At 39.5% G+C, this 19587-nt stretch overlaps 1 protein-coding gene across 4 annotated transcripts in view; it reads left to right on the top strand.

Annotated features, from left to right (window-relative positions):
* Window positions 1-19587, top strand: part of LOC103026509 (NACHT, LRR and PYD domains-containing protein 3-like) — a 59155-nt gene that overhangs the window by 27279 nt on the left and 12289 nt on the right. The window contains exons 1-10 of one of the 4 annotated variants that reach the window (XM_022686847.2): window positions 22-1860; window positions 2001-2079; window positions 2176-2253; window positions 3532-3765; window positions 4071-4187; window positions 4361-4415; window positions 6801-7008; window positions 10281-12057; window positions 16574-16747; window positions 18953-19126. The exons of 1 other annotated variant lie outside the window; for it this stretch is intronic. In XM_022686847.2, the coding sequence (XP_022542568.2) occupies window positions 2027-2079; window positions 2176-2253; window positions 3532-3765; window positions 4071-4187; window positions 4361-4415; window positions 6801-7008; window positions 10281-12057; window positions 16574-16747; window positions 18953-19126 (2870 nt within the window). In that variant the 5' untranslated portion in view covers window positions 22-1860; window positions 2001-2026. Of the gene's footprint in view, window positions 1-21; window positions 1861-2000; window positions 2080-2175; window positions 2254-3531; window positions 3766-4070; window positions 4188-4360; window positions 4416-6800; window positions 7009-10280; window positions 12058-16573; window positions 16748-18952; window positions 19127-19587 lie in introns of those variants that run through there. 2 more of the 4 variants (XM_049483088.1, XM_049483089.1) reach the window with 2 other exon arrangements.

Here is a 19587-nt window from a genome sequence, read left to right as displayed (position 1 = left end):
TATAATATTTTTAGTTTGACTGGCGGCAGTTTTCGACCAATGGGAAGCAGACATGAGCGGGCTTGGACTCTGACTCCGCCTCCTGGCCGTTTCTGCAGCGCGAGCTCTCTCCAGTTAAGCGCGAGCGGTAAAACCCGTTCAGATCATCAATAAACTTTCTCTAATTAATGCTTTAGCGTTTAATATCGCATAACTCATCGCGTAGATTTTAAATAATCACACCAGCTCGGTACTGAGGCGGGAAGTTGTGGATCTGAGGACATTTTTCAGCCCAGAAACACAGAAGAATCTCTGACAGGATAAAGTGGATTTGTGAGAAACTTTCCCGCCTAAAATGCTGCTCTTTAAAAGCTGGAGAAACGGTACAGGATTAAATAATCTGGGATAAAGTTAGTTCCTCTGCAGTTCTACACTCATACAGTATATTTTAGCTGTATCTGTGTCTCAGTCCGGCAGGTGGAGTACCTGATGTTAGCTCTGGAGCTTCAGGGCTTTAGCTGAGCTAGTAGCTTGTTAGCTTGTGGTTGGGGAGCTTTAGCTTAGCTAGTAGCTTGTTAGCTTTGTTCAACATGTTGGAAGAGAGAACAGAACTGCAGTTAGGTTAAATGTAGGAGAAAGAGAAACCCACAGTTCAGAGTCGCAAAGAGAGAGAGAGAGGGGCAGCTCTTATTTACATTTTCCACACATTTTGTCATAGAAATAAGTTTAATTTCAAGTGCAGCCCATGCTGGGGAGGGTTTGGCAAAGTGATATTTAGGTATATAGAATTTTGTTATATTTAGGATATTTATTAAGAATTAATGCTATTTTCTTATATTACAGGGGCTTGTGAAAGTATTAATACCCCATGAAGATGTTCACATTTTCTCACCATAAAACCACAAACCTAAATTTATTTGTTTGAGATTTTAAGTGATAGACCAGTAGAAAGTAGCACATACATGTGACATGTGACGAAAATAATACATTGTTTTCAAAATTTGAATAACATAAAAACCTATATCAATATTTTGTAGAGCCACCTTTAGCTGCAACTAAGTCACAGGTGCAAGTCTTCTTGAGTATGTCTATACCAGCTTTTCTTTAAACACAGCAAAGAAGTGGTGTAATAAAATTGTGTTTTTCTTTCTGAGCTGCAGCCATAAAGTTACTCACTGTAGGAGATTCAGATTAAAATTAAAATGCTGTAAATTTATTTCATACTCTTTATAATGTGTGATGTTCACTCAGAATAGATGGTCACTCAGATTAATGTAGATTAAAACCTTTCTCAGGACCGTCAGTGGTGAAGGCATCCGGATTGGTATCAGTAATGCTGGGGTTTGCAGCACAGAGAGTTTGAGACCCTGAAGAGCAGAAGGGGAAAAAACTGTATATAGAGTCCAAATCATGAGCTGAAAGACCTAAGTGTGTTCCTGCTCAAACACACTTTATTACACTCATCAGCTCAGTATCAAAACCTTCAATAGTGCTAAATCAGGAGTGTTAGAGTAGAGGAAACCCTCCACTGAAGAACACACGCTTTAGAGCTCAGAGCAGAATATAGAGTTTACTGATATGATCTCCATATGAGTGACTATTATTTACATTAAACATCAACCGTCAGAGACACTCCAGTTTCCAGTGTTTCCAGTTTTTCATGAGGTCAAACTGTACATCCTTGACATTTCTACTAAACATGTCTTTAGTCATGCAGTAAGGGAGTGCTGTGATTGGTCAGACAGCACATCGCTCCTCCCTTTTCAAAAGTACCTTTCAGCAGATACTGCTGTAGAACTAAACCAGTTCATCAAGTAACATCCTCAGTGGTGTTGTTGGAGAGAGGATCAAAAGCTATTTTTGGAGCAAATGTCATAAAAGGTAATCTTACTCTTTTAAAATTTACTTTAATGATTGAAAACTTTTGGATACAGAAACAGAAACTCTTACACAACTATGCTTCAGAAAGATCTGAGGAAAGTCAGTAAACTAGATTACTCTTTGTGTTTGTGTGTTTACAGTATCGGGTGTAATCTGAAGGAGGAAGATGAGCTCCAAAATGAGTGTCTCTTGGGAACAGGACACACAGGAAGCTGAGAGGTGAGAGAATAATGTGATTGGGTGTAAAGTGAGTGTGTTCTCACACCATCATGCTAGAGAGGTTGTAGATGATGTCTGATGCTGGTTGTGTTTTAGACTGTTTCAGGGTAAGAGATCTGACTCACCTGAACCCAGCTGTGTGTTCAGAGAGGAGACCAGATCTACTGATCTCAGGTAAGGATGATGTGACTGAGGAGAAAGTGATGAAAAGATGCTGTTTGGTAATCTGGAAGAGTGAATGGTTGAAAGAATTATAGTGTCTGACAGATTTAAAATAAACAATGAAAATACAAATTGCATTTAATTTTTTAAGTGTTTCATAACATTAGATTTAGGCGATCAATTGGTCAAATCGATTGGTGCAGAGAAAACAACCTCTGCATCAATGTAAAAAAGACAAAGGAGATGATTGTGGACTTCAGAAGGGGCAAGCATGCCCACCTCCCCCTGCACATTGGAGGATCTGCGGTGGAAGTGGTTGACAGCTACAGGTACTTGGGTGTGCACCTGACCAGCAACCTCACCTGGAGCAACAACACTTCCACTCTGGTCAGGAAGGCACATCAGCGGCTCTACTTCCTCAGGAGGCTGAGACGAGCTGGACTCGGGAGCGCAGTCCTCACCTCCTTCTACAGATGTGTGGTGGAGAGCGTCGTGTGCTCCAGCATCAATGTGTGGCATGGAAGCTGCTCTGCTGCAGACAGGAAAGCACTGCAGAGGGTGGTGAAGGCTGCACAGAGGATTGTTGGAGTTAGCTTCCCCAGCACCACAGACATTTACACCTCCAGATGCAGGAAAAGGGCCACCTGCATCAGGAAGGATCCCACCCACCCAGCACACGCACTTTTTGTCCCACTCCCCTCAGGCCGGAGGCTGCGGAGCATTAAGTGTAAAACAACAAGACTCAGAAACAGCTTCATTCCGGAAGCTGTAAGACTCTTAAACTCCACTTAACAACACACTGTACTGACACCAAGGACAAATTACTGTTTACTGTTTATCAACATGGTCACTTTACTTGCACTGAGACACTTTATCTCCACTGCTCTAATTCACATTATCATGCTGCTATAGCACACTTGCACTCTGGACTTCATGTTGCTGAACCTTCTACTCTCTATTTATTTTTTTTATTCTTGGGATATTTATCTATCTATTTTGTATATTCTATTTCTTTTATTGTATTCTTTTTTTTATCTATATATCTATTAATAACAGCTCTTTGGGTGTAAAACTGGATCGTGAGATCACAATTTCGTTCCACCTCATGTACCACATGTGATGCGAATGACAATAAAATCTCCTTGAATCCTTGAATCCAATACTTAACTACTGTCTGTCCCAGACTTTACCTTAATGAAGGAGAGAATCCTATTATTTATATAGTTTAATCACAATAATATAACTAAATTTACTGTTTTTATGATTTTGTTCATCATGTGTGTATTTTAGTGAGATTCAGAGAGAGAGAGCAGACCGTCCTGAACCCAGCTGTGTGTCCATGAAGAGTGACAAGTCGATGGACTCTCCATTTAACTTCAGAAAGGAGGACTGCTCTCCTGAACCCAGCTGTGTGTCCATGAAGAGTCACCAGTCGATGGACATTCCATTAAACTTCAGAAAGGAGGACTGTTCTCCTGAACCCAGCTGTGTGTTCAGAGAGGAGACCAGATCTACTGATCTCAGGTAAGGATGATGTGACTGAGGAGAAAGTGATGAAAAGATGCTGTTTGGTAATCTGGAAGAGTGAATGGTTGAAAGAATTATAGTGTCTGACAGATTTAAAATAAACAATGAAAATACAAATTGCATTTAATTTTTTAAGTGTTTCATAACATTAGATTTAGGCGATCAATACTTAACTACTGTCTGTCCCAGACTTTACCTTAATGAAGGAGAGAATCCTATTATTTATACAGTTTAATCACAATTATATAAATATAATTAAATTAACTGTATTTATTATTTTGTTCATCATGTGTACGATTTAGTGAGATTCAAAAAGAGAGAGCAGACTCTCCTGAACCCAGCTGTGTGTCCATGAAGAGTGAAGCGTCAATGGACCGTCCACTAACCCTCAGAAAGGAGGACTGTTCTCCTGAACTGAGGTAAAGATAGTTTGGTAACACTTTACTGTAGATCACTGTTAAAAAGAATGCTATCACCTATATAAGCGCTTCAAGTCATGACACAAGTGTTTGGTTAGATTGTGTCATTTTTTTTTTTTGTTTAGGAGGTGAAATTTGTCCATAATATTCCACAGTGTTTTATTTACCAACAGAGTCCAGCAGGTGGTATCAGACAGCAGCAGAAGAACTATGGAGGTCATATTCAAGGTGTGTGTGTTATAACTAACTAGTCTTACTAGTTACAGTCCTGTGAAAAATTGACAACACTTCATTAAATATATGGACATTTGAACAGTATTGGCAGATGGAGCTTTTTTAACTAAAAAAATAGAAATAACAAATACCTTTAGACATAAATTGTAACGGACAAAGATTTTTATTTCATGATAGGAAAAGTTAGGACACCCTATGCCCTTATTGCCCTAATTTCTCATTGGACTGAAATAACCTTAATTAGAAATTTCCTATAAGCTATAATCTACCAGTCTGTGACATCTAAGTTTTACCCACTCCTTCGTGCAGAATTCTTTTATGCTTTTATCAAATCTTCCCACTAAATTATTACAGAACTCTCCACATCACTCTTTTGAGCCATTCCTTGGTGAATTTACTGTTTTGGGTCATTGCACCCTCTGATATAATGAAGTATTTATAGTGCATCAATGATGCAGAGATTGTCAGGCCCTGCTGCAGTAAAGCAGCACCAAACCATGTAATTTCCTGCACCATGCTTCACAGTTGGAATTACGTTCTTGTTCGTAAACACTTTGCTTGGCTTGTCCTATACATTACGCTCATTCATCTACTGGATTTATCTTTGGATTCATCTCTGCACAACACACTGTCCCAGAAGTCCTGGGGCCTTATTTATAGTTTCTGGTGTGAAAGTGTGTACACGCACAAAAAACAGGAAATGGCGTAAGCCCCAAAAAATTCAGATTTAAAAAAGCATGCATGAGCTCACCTGAACACTGTTTCCTCTTTATAAATCACAATCTGCTTATAAATGTGCACAGGTAACCCAGCCTTGTATTCCGCCTCTGTACTGCCCACATTTACTCGTAAAAAAGTTACATGCAAATCACTCAGTGAATATTTAAATCATAAAATCATAAGCGGGATAATGGAGCATCGCAACGCAAAGAAGCAAAACTTTGTGAGGTCGAGGAGGAAGAATGTGTTGTTTGGCCTTAGCCAACATGTGGATGCAGCCGTTAATCATGTAGCTCCACAAGCCGAACTGTTGCAGAGGTTAAAAAGGGTTCAGATTTAAAAAGCCTGCACACATATTCAAAGGGTTGTTAAGAACTTTGAGTGGACATTTATTGCTTGATTCCGTAACATGGGTCTCTATAACTGACTGGTTCATTAACCAGTCAGCATTATTCACCTAAAAGTCTTTGTGATCTCTGAAAACACATTGTTGCCATATTTGTTGGTTGGCTAGGTCTTCGAGTAATGTCAAAAAAACATAATTATAACGGACAGCGCATCACTCTTTTCTGCCTATTTATAGAGCTGTAATTTTCTGCAGTTAGGTAAAGTTGTTTCCTCTTTCTTTATTATTGAGTATAATTTGTTGCCAAAAATAATAATTATAATAATCTTTATATATATATATATATATATATATATATATATATATATATATTATATATATATATATATATATATATATATATATATATATATATATATATATATATATATAAATAATTACCTTTAGATTTTAAAAGTGTTAGATAAAACAAAACAGATAATGCAAATAAATTAAAATAAACCTCCGTTTTTAATATTGATTTATGCGGTATTAATATGTGTGAGGATGGTTTGCCTATTTACCGGGGATTCCGTCTTTTACCACATGATGTCACTAATTCCCACTAATTCAGGTTTAAATAAGACAGATTTTCCAACATCCTCTCTAACTGTAGTCTAATCTGATGCGCTGCACCTCATTTTAATTTTAAACATTTTAAGTAGTTTTAATTGTGGGGGTGTCCTAACATTTTTCTCACATTATCTTACAGCCTATATTTAAAAATGTTTTAGAATATTTATTTATATAAGCTCCATCTCTCAATACTGTTTAACTAAAGCTCAGATGTGCTTATGTTTAAAGAATGTTCAGAATGACAGGTTTTCATGGGGTGTGCTATTTTTTTTTCACACAACTGTATTTAATCCCAAAGTATTAGGATAGCTTCTGAAAAAATTTCACACCACTTGATGGTTCTCTTTAGAGCAGCTTTGTTATTTTAAGATTTTATTATTTTATTAATTCAGGCATTTTTATTCTACAGAGTGATGTTTAATTTAACCTGTGGTAAAGGTTAGTGATTACAGCTCCTTCATACAGCATAATTAAACAACTTTTATTATTTAATAAACTTAATTAATATGTAAGTAAAGTCAAATAGTGCCATAAATATGTTTCTCTGGAAAAATTCCAATTTATCAGTTTAAGTTCAAGTGATGGGTAAATATCATCACATAATAATTGGTTATAATTATCATTATTTTCTGTCCAATATGATAAAAAGTCTCAGCGCTATCTAACAGGGCCCGGTTCTAAACCATGTGTTTAATCAGGAGATGGAGCAGAAAGTCATCTCTCTGGTAAAGAAGCAGCTGAAGAGGTTTGAGAAGATCCTGGAGAGTCTGGATTACCCAGCATGCTCTGGGAGAGAGGAGGAAGATAAGAAGGATCAGAGTGGTGTCAGAGAGGGAGCACTGAAGATCACACTGCACGTCCTGAGGAACATGAACCAGACAGACCTCGCTAACACACTGCAGACCAGTAAGAGATCAGGGTTATATAGGTCTGGGCAAAAAAAAAAAAAAGAAGTGTAAAAACATTAAATCAGGAAATATTTAATCATTATTTTGATTATTTTATTTCTGAAACAACTGAATTTTTTTTTTTATATTAAACCTCCAGATATTTCAGTTTAAGAAAAGTGTAAAATATGTAATTCACTGCCCCATAAGAGTTCTTTACAAGTTTCTTTACAGAAGAACAAGCTTCTATATGTAATGATGTACAATCATGTAAACAGGACTTACATGTTTCAAATTAATTTTACTTAGCCAGAATGCACAGTATCTCACAGAATTGAGTACACCCTTCACTTTTTTGTAAATATTTTAGTAGACCTTTTCTTGAGACAACACTGAAGATATGACATTTTTGTACAATGTAAAGTAGTCAGTGGTACAGCTTGAGTAACAGTGTAAATTTGTTGTGCCCTCAAAATAATAAACACGCAGCTCTAAAAGTTACCCTAGGCAATCCTTTGGTGCTCATCATTCTGAGAGGGGGCTGTAGGGTTTTGCGCTCTGAGGTGTTGCAGTTCCCAAACCAGACGGTAATGCAGGTGCTCAGGATGCTTTCTACAGTCCCTCTGTAGAACATGGTGAGGATGGGAGGTGGGAGATATGCTTTCCTCAGTCTCTGCAGGAAGTAGAGGCACTGCTGGGTTATGGAGCTGGTGTTGAGGGACCAGGTAAGGTTCTCTGCAATGTAAACACAGAGGAACTTGCTATTCTTCACAATTTCCTCAGCAGAGCCGTTGATGTTCAGCGGGTGGTGTACACCTGGAGCTCTCCTGAAGTCCACAACCATCTCTTCGGTTTTATCCACGTTTAGAGATAGGTTGTTGGTTCTGCACCAGTCCGTCAGCCACTGCACCTCCTTTCTGTATGCTGACTCGTTTTTGCTGATTAGCCTAACTACAGTTGTGTCATCAGCAAACTTAATGGTGTGGTTTGAGCTGTAGTTTGCAGTACAGTCATGAGTCAGCAGAGTGAAGAGCAGTGGACTGAGCACACAGACCTGGGGGGCACCAGTGCTCAGTATGGTGGTGCTGGAGGTGTTGTTTCCAATCCTGACTGATTGTGGTCTCTCAGTCAGGAAATCCAAGACCCAGATACAGAGGGAAGAGTTCAGGCCTAGCAAGCTCAGTTTTCCGATCAGATGCTGAGGGACGATGGTGTTGAATGCTGAACTGAAGTCGATGAACAGCATTCAAACATAAAAGTCTTTATTATCCAGGTGGGTGAGAGCCAGGGGGAGTGCAGTTGAGTAGGCATCGTCTGTTGATCGGTTTGGTTACACAAACTGCAGTGTGTTCAGTGAGGAGGGGAGCTCATGACAAGCCTCTCAAAGCACTTCATGATGATGGGAGTAAAGGCAATGCAACAGTTGTTACTGAGGCACATCTTTGGCACATGAACGATGGTGGTAGTCTTGACGCATGTTGGCACGACAGCAGTGCTCAGAGAAATGTAAAAAATCTCTGTGAGATTATTTGTAAGCTGTTTAAGAATTCAAGGAGACTTTACATGTGGTGGAACAAAATTGTATTCTCACAGTCCAGTTATGCCCAAAAGAGCAATTGTCAAACTAAGATAAATATAAGACAAAATAAAGTAAAATAGAATACAAATAAATACAATAGATATCAAGAAATCCAGAGGGTAAGTTTTGTCATACAGCATGGAAAAGTGTGAATGAAGAGCAGTTCTGCACATACTCTGAGCACTCTGCCAGGTATACTGTCTGCTCCTGGGACTTTTCGTGGGTTTTTAGTCTGTGTAGAGTTCTCCGCACATCAGCTGAGGACAGGCACAGTACCTGGTTATCCTTGGTGTCGTGCAGTTCTGTGCTTCGACCCTGTGTAGGAGGTGTTCAGTGCATCTGGAAAAGAGGCATCACTATCACCATCACCACCTCAGCAGGTGAAGATGTCTTGTAGTTCGTGATGGCCTAAATGCCCTGCCACATGTGCCGGAAGTCCTGGAAGTGGTTGTGGACCTTCTTTGCGTAGGTCTCTAATCCCTCGGGAGAGCTCTGGCTGTTCTGTGGCCTGCCTTGTCCCCTGATTATAGACCTTGTCCTGGGTTATTAGCAGCAAACGCACCTCTGCAGGCATTCACAGCTTCTGGATCGGGTATGTTGTGATGGTTGAGAAGACATTAACATCAATGGACTTGCTGATGTAGCCAGTCACTGATTCTGTGTACTCCTCCAGGTTGATGGAGTCATCAGATGTAGCAGTTTCTCTGAACATATCAGTGTGCTCAAAACAATACTGAAGAGCAGAGATGGCTTTTGGAGGCAAGGTTGTCAACTTGCTTCTGTTCTGATTTGGCACGTCTGATTAGCGGTCTATAAGCTGGAACAAGCATCTCAGGGATGTGGTTCAAATAGCCGTAGTGGGGGCGGGGCTCTGCTCTGTATCCACCAGGAATGTTTGTGTACACAAGATCCAGCATGTTAGCCCCACAGGTCAAAAAGTCCATGTTGGTGAAAGTTGGGCAGCAGCTTACTGTGTTTGAAATCTCCAGCAACAATAAACAGTCTGTCTGGTTGTGAGTTCTGGAGTTTCGTGAGGTCACTGTACAGCTTGTTCAGAACAGCGTTAGCATTGGCAATTGCGCTAGATTCTACATACACTGCTATGATGTACACAGTGTTCAGTTCCCTCAGAAGATAAAATGGCCTGGCGGAGGTATTTTATATAAAGGTAGTTTATTTTCCAGAGATCAGATGTTCAAGAACATGATGGATGGGACCATTGGCCAGCTAGAGATAGCCATTAGCTTAGCGTGGACTCTTGCTCTCTTACTTTCTCTTCCTTGTGCAGGCTCAGGAAACACTGTAGACCCTAGCAGGCCTAGCACTCACAGCTCTGCTTGTAGACCGTCTGTTAGTTCTGTTTTTTCCCTTGCAGTTTTAGAAGGGTCTGTTGGTCACCGAAGTGGGTGCTCTGGTAGCGAACTCTTGTATGATTTCTAGTTCAGGTCGGGTTATAGTAAGAATTGCAAACAAAAAAAGCACCATTTTTTGTTGAAGGAGTGGCCACTGTGACTGATCATGCCACCAACATGAAGATGTATTGGCCTCATAATGACAGTTTATGGTGGGGGGGGGGTGGATCAGGTTTCAGAATGTGCATCTTTTACTCCTTCATGTTAACATCAAGGAGCTGGTGTTGATAGTTGATATGCAGTGCTAAAACATATAAATATATTTATAAATGTAACAATCACTTTTTCTCTTTTTATTAGAACTGGCTTCATCATGTAATCAAAGCCTGAAGTCTACTCTGAAAGAAACATTTCTGAAAATCAATGAAGGAATCTCAGATCCTGGAACCTCCACCCTTCTGAATGAGATCTACACAGAGCTGTACATCACAGAGGGAGGGAGTGGAGAGGTCAATAATGAACATGAGGTCAGACAGATTGAAGCAGCATCCAGGAGACCAGCAACACAGGAGACACCCATCAAATGTAACGACCTCTTTAAAGACCCGTCCATCAGAACTGTGCTGACTAAAGGAGTTGCTGGAATTGGAAAAACAGTCTCTGTGCAGAAGTTCATTCTGGACTGGGCTGAAGGAAAAGCCAATCAGGATGTTCTCTTCATATTTCCACTTCCTTTTAGAGAGCTGAATCTGATGAAAACTAAATCACTCAGTCTGGTGGAACTTCTTTATATTTTTTTCAAAGATGCAAAAGAATTAAAACCAGGAGACTATCATCACTACAAAATCATGTTCATCTTTGATGGTCTGGATGAATGTCGACTTCCTCTAAATTTCCAGAACAATGAGAGCGTATCTGATGTAACACAGTCGGCCTCAGTGGATGTTCTGCTGACAAACCTCATTCAGGGGAACCTGCTTCCCTCTGCTCTCCTATGGATAACTACTCGACCAGCAGCAGCCAGTCAGATTCCTCCTGACTTTATTGATCAGGTAACAGAGGTACGAGGGTTCAGTGACCCTCAGAAAGAGGAATACTTCAGGAAAAGGATCAGAGATCAGAGCCTTGCTGAAAGAATCATTACACACATGAAGTCCTCCAGAAGCCTCTTCATCATGTGCCACATCCCAGTCTTCTGCTGGATCTCAGCCACTGTTCTAGAGAGGATGTTGGGTGAAGCAGAGGGAGGAGAGATCCCCAAGACTCTGACTCAAATGTTCACACACTTCCTTATCTTTCAGATCAAACATCGCAGCCAGAAGTACCACAGAGAAAGTGACATTGATCTTAAACAGACTAGAGAGATTATTCTGGCTCTGGGAAAACTGGCTTTCCAACAGCTGGAGAAAGGAAACCTGATCTTCTATGAGGAAGATCTGACAGAGTGCGGCATTGATGTCGGAGAAGTGACCGTGTACTCAGGAGTGTGCACCCAGATCTTCAGACAGGAGTTTGGGCTGCACCTGGGGAAGGTTTTCAGCTTTGTGCATCTGAGTGTTCAGGAGTTTCTGGCTGCTTTATATGCATTTCTGTCCTTCATCTCCAACAATAGAAATGTGCTGCAGCAGAAACACAGTGGATTATTTAGTCTCTTTAAAAAGGAAACAGTGTCTGACTTCCTGAAGAGAGCCGTGAACAAGGCTGTACGGAGTGAGAACGGACACCTGGACCTTTTTCTCCGCTTCCTTCTGGGTCTCTCGCTGGAGTCCAATCAGACTCTCTTACGAGGCCTTCTGACCCAGACAGAGAACATCTCTCACAGCAAAGAGAAAGTAGTGGAGCACATCAAGCAGAAGATCAGGGAGAATCCCTCTCCAGAGAAAACTATCAGTCTGTTCCACTGTCTGAATGAACTGAATGATCATTCTCTAGTGCAGGAAGTCCAAACATACCTGAACAAAGGAGGTTCCAGGGGTCTCAGTGGAGTTAAGCTCTCTCCTGCTCAGTGGTCAGCTGTTTCATTTGTGATGCTGAATTCAGAAGAGGAGCTGGATGAGTTTGACCTGAGTAGTTATGGCAGGTCAGAGAAATGTCTTTTGAGGTTGATGCCAGTGGTCAAAGCATCCAGAAGAGCTGAGTGAGTATTTTCATTCATGTTTTGCTGTTTTATTTATGTTTGATTTATTAATGGTCTTCCACTCATTTGGTTTTGTGAAAAATCACAGTTACTGTATTCATGTGTGAAAATGATAGTTTAAATAATAAACATATAAGTTGTACAGTGTGTAGCTTCTATAGTGCTGGTTGTGCTACATCACATGGTCTCATCAGAACTGTAAAACTAAACTTTAGAACTAAGAGTTCTAAAGTTGCTTTTAGATTAATTATTCTAATATGTAAATTATGAATTATGAGAGTAACAAACTAGTCCTTTGAAATGATAGAATAAACATATTTACAAATAAAAGGCCAGTAGGGACAATAGGGCACTCTGTCTCTTTTTAGACTCTAGAGGGCACTTTATTGAGGCTTTTTCACCATGAGGGCACAGGAGAGAGTGGTTATTTCAGTATCCAATCCAATTTATATTTATGTAGCACATGTTACAACAGATATTGTCACATAGCAGCTCAACAGAAATCTGGTAGTAGAATCAAATAAAACATAGAACACATCACCCACAGTGAGAAACAATGGCTGGTATGTCAGTCAAATTATAGGTCTATAGAGCCATATACACTACAGCTAAATAGGAAATGGTTGGCTTCTGTGTGATTATATAGTGATGTATGGGGATATATATAATATAAAGCAGTATGAAAGACTAGTGAAGAAGAGCGTGCCAAGAAAATGTCATGTCATACCATGAAAGCTGAGAGTTATTCCACTAAATATTGATTTCTGAATCGTCTTTAAATTCTGTCTTTAAACATTAATATTGTTGTTTCTAAATGAATATCAGGGGTGATAGCGTTCCGGCGGTGCGCCGGAAATCCGGCATAGGGTGGAGCTGTTAAAAAAAAAGCTCCGTGGTACAGTTAAACGCTCCGCGTGTTACAAGATTGGGGTTCATGTCCCTTTAAGAAGTGTATGTGAAGCGCTCTATATTTTGTTTAGATCAGTTTGGCGGAGGCAGCGGCAGTGTGTGATTAGGAGCAAATTAGGGTTAGGTCGCTGCTGCTTCTCTCTCTGATTCTCTCCGCCTCGTGTTAGCCTAGTTAACATCCACGGCTCTCCCCTCTGTTCTCTGAATGCTAGCTACGTTTATGTTTGGATGCTTAGAACTGCTAATAAATGAAAGAAGTGCTTGGGAACTCAGCCTGGACTCATGTGACTCGCTTTGAAAGAAAACCAGGTGAAGTAAAAGTGGGTATCACCCTAGAGCAGTTATCTCTAGCCCAAAGAACTACAAGTTCCACTGGTTACCGTCCACGGCCGGGAGAAACAACTGCCAGGAGAAAAAAAAGGTGACGCGCGACAGTAGGTGAGCTACGAGGTACAGTTAAAAAGCTCCGCGCAACAGTAGGTAAACTCCGCGGTACAGTTAAATAGCTCCGCGCGACAGTAGGTGAGCTCCGCGGTACAGTTAAAAAGCTTCGCGAGACAGTAGGTGAACTCTGCGGTACAATTAAAAAGGTCCGTGCGACAGTAGGTGAACTCCGCGGTACAGTTAAAAAGTTCCGCGCGACAGTAGGTGAACTCCGCGGTACAGTTAAAAAGCTCCGTGCGACAGTAGGTGAACTCCGCGGTGCAGTTAAAAAGCTCCGCGCGACAGTAGGTGAGCTCCGCGGTACAGTTAAAAAGCTTTGCGAGACAGTAGGTGAACTCCGCGGTACAATTAAAAAGCTCCGCGCGACAGTAGGTGAACTCCGCGGTACAGTTAAAAAGCTCCGCGCGACAGTAGGTGAACTCCGCGGTACAGTTAAAAGGCATAATTTTTTGTACATCATTATATCTAACGTTCCACTCTTGACCTTGTGGCTATGTTACATTGATGAGTGTTTTCCAGTTTTAACAATGTCTTCCTTTTAGAAATGAATTCCGGATTAGTTAACCATGCTAGAAATTAGCCATTCATTATTGTGGCCCTGTCACTATGTTGCAAAAAGATTGAATACAGTAAGGAACCTAAGTTTATTGTTTTAAATAATTGTTCTGTTTGTTTAAATTGTCCTTGCATCTTTTTATCTTATTACTGTGGCACTGTCACTAAACTGCACTTTCACGTTATGAGAGAGAATGAGTGAGAATAAGCATCAGGTGTATCTGTCTAATTCTCAAATGGCAAAACATCTGCTATGTTAATCTAGGAGTATGTCCGTGTAGAAAGCATAAATATAAATCCTTATAAATGTCAGAAAAAATGTAGCTAGTAACTAATAGTTATTGTGCACATTTTAAGTATATTTTATTTTATAGTTACGGCTGGTAAACAGAGGCGTCTCCGCTTTCTGACGCCGGTCAGCAGGCAGTATACTGCCTATAGGCTTTCTATTCTCGATGTTTTCAGGATTTGCAAAAATAAAAATAAATGATTTTCAGCGCATTATTCAAGCTTCCACAGCAGAGTTTAGATTATCAGCCCCAGCCTGACCCAATTCTCGACCCGAACTCACACATGCGCTCCTCCACTCCGCATTACGCACTTGTCTTGCAGAGCTGTGTGTAGCTAAATAGTAGGGGTGTGACGAGACACTCATCTCACGAGACGAGACAAGACATGATACTGGGTTCACGAGAACGAGACGAGACGAGATTTTTAAATATGTAAAAAAAAAAACACTACAAAAATGACACAATTATATAACACAAACTCAACAGACTGGTTTCTCTCACAAATTTAGTCTATAAAAATAGAAACAATATGAATAAAAAATAACTTTTATAGGCCCTAAATACTGCAAACAATAAGTGCAAACCACAACCAGTCATATTAAACCTATGGTTTCTTTTTTTTCTCCTGAGTCCCTTGTAACTTAACTATGTACAAACATAACCAGTCATATTAAGACTATGTGCAAACAGAGACAGATTCTTTTTCTAATACAGTACAGAGCTAAGGGATTTGTACTACCTATGAAACAGTCATGTTCTTTTTCAAGAATATCAGCATGTCTACATTTTCTGGAAGCAGTTGAGACCTTTGGGCACTAACTATGTCTCCTGAAGTTGAAAAGACACGCTCATTTGGGACAGAGGTAGCAGGGATTGAGAGATATGCTTTGGCAAGTTGAGACAACAAAGGATACTGAGAGCAGTTTTCTTTCCACCACTTCAGAGGGCAGCTTCTGAGTGGGATAGAGGCCTCTCTTCTGTACTGTTCAATTTCTCCCTCAATCTGTGACCTGTTTGACTGTTCTGTCTCTGAAGAGAAAGAGTCCCCTAGCAGATTTTCAAGTGCAGTCTTTTTTGATGCAGGCTCTGACAATTCTGAATCATCTCCCACATGTGCGGGATAGTGAGCTCTACTGATGGTTGCCTCTTCTGTCCTGTCATCTGCAGCAGTCTTTAAAATGCAGAAACATTGGTATTAAGCTTAAGTTTAGGCCACACACACACAAACATTATTGGAAATATTGTTACACATACAATAGCAAAAAAGCTATTTAAAGTGACATATACCTTATTTTGGTGCAGCTGTTTTGTCTTCTGATGTACCCTCATGAAAACAGCATTGCGCTGCTTATGGTCTAATTGTGGTAGGGTCCGGAACCTTGGGTCCAGCGCTGTACACTCCAGCAGAAAGTTGTATGCATCCCCACTATATCTGTCTGACATATTACTGAGGATTGCCCTCTTCGCGTTGGCCACAGCGCTGGAGTCGTCATCATTTGGTGCCATGCTCTGTTCAATCATGTTCTTCAGTGGAACGATGAGGGACACTGTTGGACTATTCTCCTCACACAGGACAGTGGTGGCTGTCTTCAATGGATACAGCAGCTTCACAAGTTCTTCGGCGTCACTGAAATCTGAGCTGTCGAGAGTGTCGATGCTTCTGGCATTTTGTCTGATCTCTGGGCTGGTTAGAGCTGCTGCAATAGCGGCTTGCTGCTCCAAATAACGATCCAGCATATCCAAGGTGCTGTCCCATCGCGTGGTCACGTCCATGATTAACTTGTGTTGTGGCAGTTGTAGCAGTTTTTGTTTTGACATTAACACCGTGGTAGCTGTTGAACTCCGATGAAAAAAAGCAGCCACACGTCTCACCCGCCCAAGCAAACGAGCGACGCGCGCTACACTGAGGCCAGCCTGTGTAGCCAGGTTTATAGTATGGGCAAAGCACTTTATGTGCGGCTCCAATCCTGCTTCGCGTGCAGCGACATCCATGTTACGTGCATTATCAGTGACGATGGCAATGCAATTGTTTGGTCTTCCACTCCGTGACAGCTGCTTGCAAAACTTCGGCTATGTTTGTCCCAGTGTGGGACTCGAAAGCATTTTTTTTTTTTCACAAAAAACGGCTTACATAGCATTCATTCATAACAGAGACGCATACTAGAAGCTCCCTGGAATAAAGCATAATTATCTCAAAAACATGTGTGTTTGTGTGTGCGCCTGTGTACACACACGTGTGTGTGTGTGTGTGGTGGGGTGTGTGTGTGTCTGTGTGTTTAAATGTCAGTGTTTCTAATAGATTATCATTTCTCTCTCAGGCTGGTTGAGTGTAATCTATCAGAGAAAAGCTGTGCAGCTCTGGCCACAGCTCTCAGCTCAAACTCCTCAACTCTAAGAGATCTGAACCTGAGCAAAAATAAACTGCAGGATTCAGGAGTGAAGCTGCTCTCTGCTGGACTGGAGAATCCACACTGTAAACTGGAGACACTGGAGTAAGATCATCACTTACACACTCTCACACACACTCACACAGACAAACACAAACACACTCTCTCTCTCTCTCTCACACACACACACGTGCAAACACTTACAATAGATAAATAAGACCTGTTTTCATTCAGTATGTTTCCATTTTTATTATTTATAAGCAACAGTTTTATTTACAAGAGTGAACTTGTCCAATATAAGACTTTATTAAACACATTTTTGAAGGATGCAAAACATTGTATGATTATAATTAGCAACGAAATCGTAGAAAATATTACATCAACATATTTTCATCAGTTTCATAGATCCCTCAGTACATTTATGTACTCTGAGTAACGGTACTGAAGATGGACCCCTGAGTACCATCTTAGTGATTTAAGCGTTACCACACCAACATTTTATTTTTGAGAGTTACATTAGCTACAGTAAAAACTATATTCAAACAATTAAAAAATATATACTAATTCATTAAATGTTTTTCATCATTAGCACTTAATGGAAAAATCAATACTTCAGAAAATCCAGAACAACTCAACTTAGTGATGAGAGTGATGAGAGTGATAGAGTTCAGTTTGTTAAGGCTCTAATTGTTCTATTATTTTGTACATGACTGTTCCTGTATTGTTTTAGTATTTATTTTATGTTGCACATTGCTGTTTTAATAGTGCACACTGCTGCTACCAAAAAAGCTACTAGATGTCATTACATATATATCTTAATTAAATTATTTAAATTTGACCACTAGTGCCTAACGTGGTGTATTACAGATCACTTGTATCACATTGCATCACTTATATCAAGCCCACCTTTTGAAATAAGATATTGTAAATTTGATGAATCAAACCAGTGACTGACCATAGACTTATCTAAAACTGGCATAGGCCTCTCTGCTGTAAAAAAAGAAAAAAGAAAATCGTGAATCGAATCGAATCATGACCCTAAAATGGGAAATAAAATCGAATCGAGGATTTAGAGAATCGTGACACCCCTAATATTTAGTGTATTGTTCTATTTTATTTAGTATATTTAGGGCTGTATATTATTGTAAATTAAAAGATTTAGTATCTAAGCCTCCCCTCAAGCATTTCAATGCTCATATGTCCTGACATGTTGTGGAAATAATAAATAAACACTAAAACCTGAAACTTGATGTTCTAAACTGCACCATTCACATTAATCATTTAAAAACACGTGGCAATTTTATTTCTTATTTGTAGTCTTTTAAAACTACCCCCCTAACCAATGAAATGTGTAATATTTTACAACCCATGTTTGTGTAATGCTGTACTTAATGCTGATATACACAGATAAATTATTATACTGAAAAATAAACTTCTTCTACACAATCTACGTAAGGAACATAAATATAAAGTAGGTCTAATTTTCTACATTTATTTAGGGTAGGTATATACTTGCTGTTAACTATGCACTTGTGTGTGCATGATGTCTGCCTTGTATTTCCTGCGTCTGTTTGGTGTGTTAATTTTGCACGTCTGCAAAAATCAACACTTTTTTTACATGTTGGATGATCAAAAAAACTACAGTCTGTAAATTAATATCTAGTATATCTACCTTTTAATGTCAGTATTATATGCACTTGTGATTTCATTCTTTTTATGTTTTTACTGAAATGTTTCAGTTTTATGTTAAATAATGAGACCCTTTTCAAAATTGTAACCATTAATATTATTAATGAGCAACAGTTAAAATATTAATAACAAGAGTGAGACATTACAATAAAAGACTTTTATTAACTTATGTTTTTAATGTAATGTTTTAATGAAGGGAGTTAAATGTACTCTCAAACACTCTTAAAAACTCTAAAAAATAGCTGAATATAAATCTAAATACATAGATGCAGCACTGTGTGTGAAAATGTTCTATTAAACATGTACAGCTTTACTCACTTTACTCCACAGAAAAATCTTATAAAATTCTTATTTTAAGTGTTCGAAACAATAAAGACACATATTACATAATATATATATGAACAACTTTAATAAAGAAAAAGAAATGTGAAGCTCTCATGGAATAAAGCATAATTATCTTGAAAATATACTTTATGCACATGCTCCTAAAGATAAGTGTGTGTATGAGTATGTATGTGTGTGTGTGTGTACATGTGTTTGTATGTGTGTGTGTGTGTGTGTGTGTGTGTGTGTGTGTGTTTAATTATCAGTGTTTCTAATGGATTATCATTTCTCTCTCAGGCTGGTTGAGTGTAATCTATCAGAGGAAAGCTGTGCAGTTCTGGCCTCAGCTCTCAGCTCAAACTCCTCAACTTTGAGAGAAGTGGACCTGAGTGAAAATAAACTGCAGGACTCAGGAGTGAAGCTGCTCTCTGCTGGACTGGAAAATCCAAACTGTAAACTGGAGAAACTGTGGTAAGATCATCACTTACACTTTCTCTCTCTCTCACACAAACACACACACACATGTGCACACACACACACACACACACACACACACACACACACACGTGCGCACACACACACCCACACAGCATACGTACACAAACTTCATCAGAATCATTTATAGAGAAAGTTCCTTATGACAAGAAAGCCTCTGTACACTGTGACTGAAACGCACACTCTACATTTCTCCAAATTCTACAGTTTTTATTTAATATAATGAGGTTTTTGATCTCAGTATAATGTACACTATTGGTTTTAGTGGTCTTGTACTGTTTTTGCTAGACTGCTTCAGTTAAATAGATAAATAAGACCTGTTTTCATCCAGTATGTTTCCATTTTTATTATTTATAAGCTACAGTTTTATTTACAAGAGTGAACTTGTAAAAAATGTCTACTTCCTGTCGGCGGCGCGAGCAGTCGCAGCGGCTACT

This window comes from Astyanax mexicanus, chromosome 8 (genome assembly GCF_023375975.1).
Source record: "Astyanax mexicanus isolate ESR-SI-001 chromosome 8, AstMex3_surface, whole genome shotgun sequence".
Classification (NCBI taxonomy): Eukaryota; Metazoa; Chordata; class Actinopteri; order Characiformes; family Acestrorhamphidae; genus Astyanax; species Astyanax mexicanus.
The sequence above is the reverse complement of the archived record's forward strand: the minus strand, read 5'-3'. Positions and strand labels throughout refer to the sequence as shown.